Genomic DNA, 2377 nt, shown 5'->3' on the forward strand with positions numbered 1-2377 from the left:
GAGCCTGTGTCTTGTGGTTACTTCTACCCCCTAGCAAAGGGAAGGGTATTTTTTAATCATCCACTCACAAAAAGTTAATTCTGCACATAAGTCATTTTTCTGGAAGAAGCCCATGGTTTAGCTGCTTCAAGTTGGTTCTAAGAGTAGGCCTTTGATTCAGTTTCATAGACATAAGCTCTCCCTGGGTATGGTCTGTCTTTCTCTTTTACATGTTTCTCCAAGCTAGGAGTATTGGTGGCTCAAAGACCCCACCCCTTAAAATCCCTTTGTTGCTCTATGGGGATAATTGTTGCCTTGGCTAGATTGTTACATAGGGGGCAATCATCACTGAAATTGCTACAGTGGGGCGTGGGCTGCCTTAAAGGGGAGAAGATTCATGGGTTGAAGATGGGGTATTCTGGGGGGTTATGGACAGTCTGCTAGGTCCTCCTGAGTGTCAGGACAACCTTTGAGACCTTTGAGAACTTTGGATGCCTGTTGTTTTAAAGCTTCCATAGGTGCCTGTTGTCATATAAGGTGGCAAAGTGGTTTTTATTTTGTTGAAGTTTGGAAGAACATGCTGCAGACATGTTTAACCCATATGTATTAGATATTCCAGCTGTAATTTTTGACAATGGATCAGGACTCTGCAAAGCAGGCCTGTCTGGAGAGATTGGACCCCGTCATGTCATCAGTTCTGTCGTGGGACATCCTAAATTCAACAAGACATTATCAGAAGCCACTAAAAAAAAGTACCTTGTGGGAGAAAAAGCCCTATATAAATATGAGGCCTTGCATTTGCACTACCCCATTGAGCGTGGACTAGTAACAGGATGGGATGATATGGAAAAACTCTGGAAGTATCTTTTTGAGTGGGAGCTAGGAGTAAAACCCTGTCAACAACCTGTGCTCATGACTGAGCCCTCCTTGAACCCAAGGGAGACACGAGAGAAGATGACAGAAGTGATGTTTGAGACCTTCAATGTGCCTGCTTTCTACCTGTCCAATCATGCAGTGGTAGCTCTATATGCCTCTGCTTCAGTCACAGGATTAGTGGTGGACAGTGGAGATGGTGTCACTTCCACTGTCCCTATCTTTGAGGGTTATTCCCTGCCTCATGCTGTCACTAAGCTCTATGTGGCAGGAAGGGACATCACAGAGCACCTCACTCGGCTCCTCCTTGCTAGTGGAAGTAGTTTCCCTTGTATACTCAATAAAGCCTTAGTGGGTGACATCAAAGAGAAGTTGTGCTATGTGGCTTTGGAACCAGAGAAAGAGCTATGTAAGAGGCCAGAAGAGGTTCTGAGAGAATACCGACTGCCAGATGGGAATGTTATCTACATTGGAGACCAGCTACATCAGGTGCCTGAAATTCTTTTTGCACCTGACCAGCTGGGTATCCACAACCCAGGACTATCCAAAATGGTGTCCAGCAGCATCATGAAGTGTGACACTGACATCCAAAAGAATCTTTTTGCAGAAATTGTGCTGTCTGGGGGTACAACTCTTTTCCCTGGGCTTGAGGAAAGACTTATGAAAGAACTGGAACAGCTGGCTTCCCTGGGAACTCCCATAAAGATCACAGCTTCTCCTGATAGATGTTTCTCTGCATGGATAGGTGCATCCATTGTGACCTCTCTGAGCAGTTTCAAGCAGATGTGGATCACTTCTGCAGATTTCATGGAATTTGGGGCATATGTTGTTCAGAGAAGATGCTTTTAAGGAATCCAGAGCACAAGGGATGGCTTAAAGTGTCAGATCACTGCTTGAAGTGTCAGATCTTGTGTAAGGAGACATCTTCCCTTGGACTTTGACATGGTGTTTGATAAAATTGATATGCCATTTCTGTTTCAGTTCATTTTTGGTGTCAGCAGAGTAATTTCTGATCCAGGTAATGAATTATTTTAAGTGGTTCTATTCTACCTTTTCTGTCTTAAGAATATTGTTAGTTGTTTTCTCCAGAGAAATCCTTTGTTTATTTGTTGGGGTTGTGTCTACATACAGAGTTTATAGTTAAAGCAGGTCCTTGAGCCTCATGTGCAGAAGCTTGACTCAGTAGGATCCCTGGGCCTTCATTTTAATCAAGTATCTTGGATATTTTTGACAGATCTAGTGCTAAGGTAAGAAAAAAATCACCAAAGTAAGTGGGAGAAGTGGAGGGGAATTAAGTAAACAAACAAACAAACAAACAAAAAACAAAAAACAAACAAACAAAAAAACCCGCTACCCTATTAGGGCTCAACAGAACCTTTCACTCAATTGATGCTTTATTAGTAAAATAGAGCTTTCTGCTGTTTTCAGAGGTTAGGCAGCTAAACAGGATGAAGCTGTTTTCCTTGGCAAAGTGGAGAAATGTGAACAGAGATCACTATTTGATTAATGTTCTCTAAGCTCAAGC

General features: G+C 42.7%; 1 protein-coding gene across 1 annotated transcript; it reads left to right on the forward strand.

Annotated features, from left to right (window-relative positions):
* The first annotated feature begins 370 nt into the window (after nt 1-370).
* ACTRT1 (actin related protein T1) lies at nt 371-1800 on the forward strand. Its single transcript, XM_004782264.2, has one exon. It carries the CDS (start codon nt 568-570, stop codon nt 1699-1701), a length of 1134 nt encoding a protein of 377 aa, XP_004782321.1. The 5' UTR covers nt 371-567; the 3' UTR covers nt 1702-1800.
* The last annotated feature ends 577 nt before the right edge of the window (nt 1801-2377 follow it).

Source organism: Mustela putorius, unplaced genomic scaffold (assembly GCF_011764305.1).
Source record: "Mustela putorius furo isolate JIRA1106 unplaced genomic scaffold, ASM1176430v1.1 tig00003901_pilon_pilon_pilon, whole genome shotgun sequence".
NCBI classification, from domain to species: Eukaryota; Metazoa; Chordata; class Mammalia; order Carnivora; family Mustelidae; genus Mustela; species Mustela putorius.

Excerpts from the sequence above, each read along its gene's own strand:
- ACTRT1 (XM_004782264.2), top strand. The coding sequence starts at position 568 with ATGTTTAACCCATATGTATTAGATATTCCAGCTGTAATTTTTGACAAT.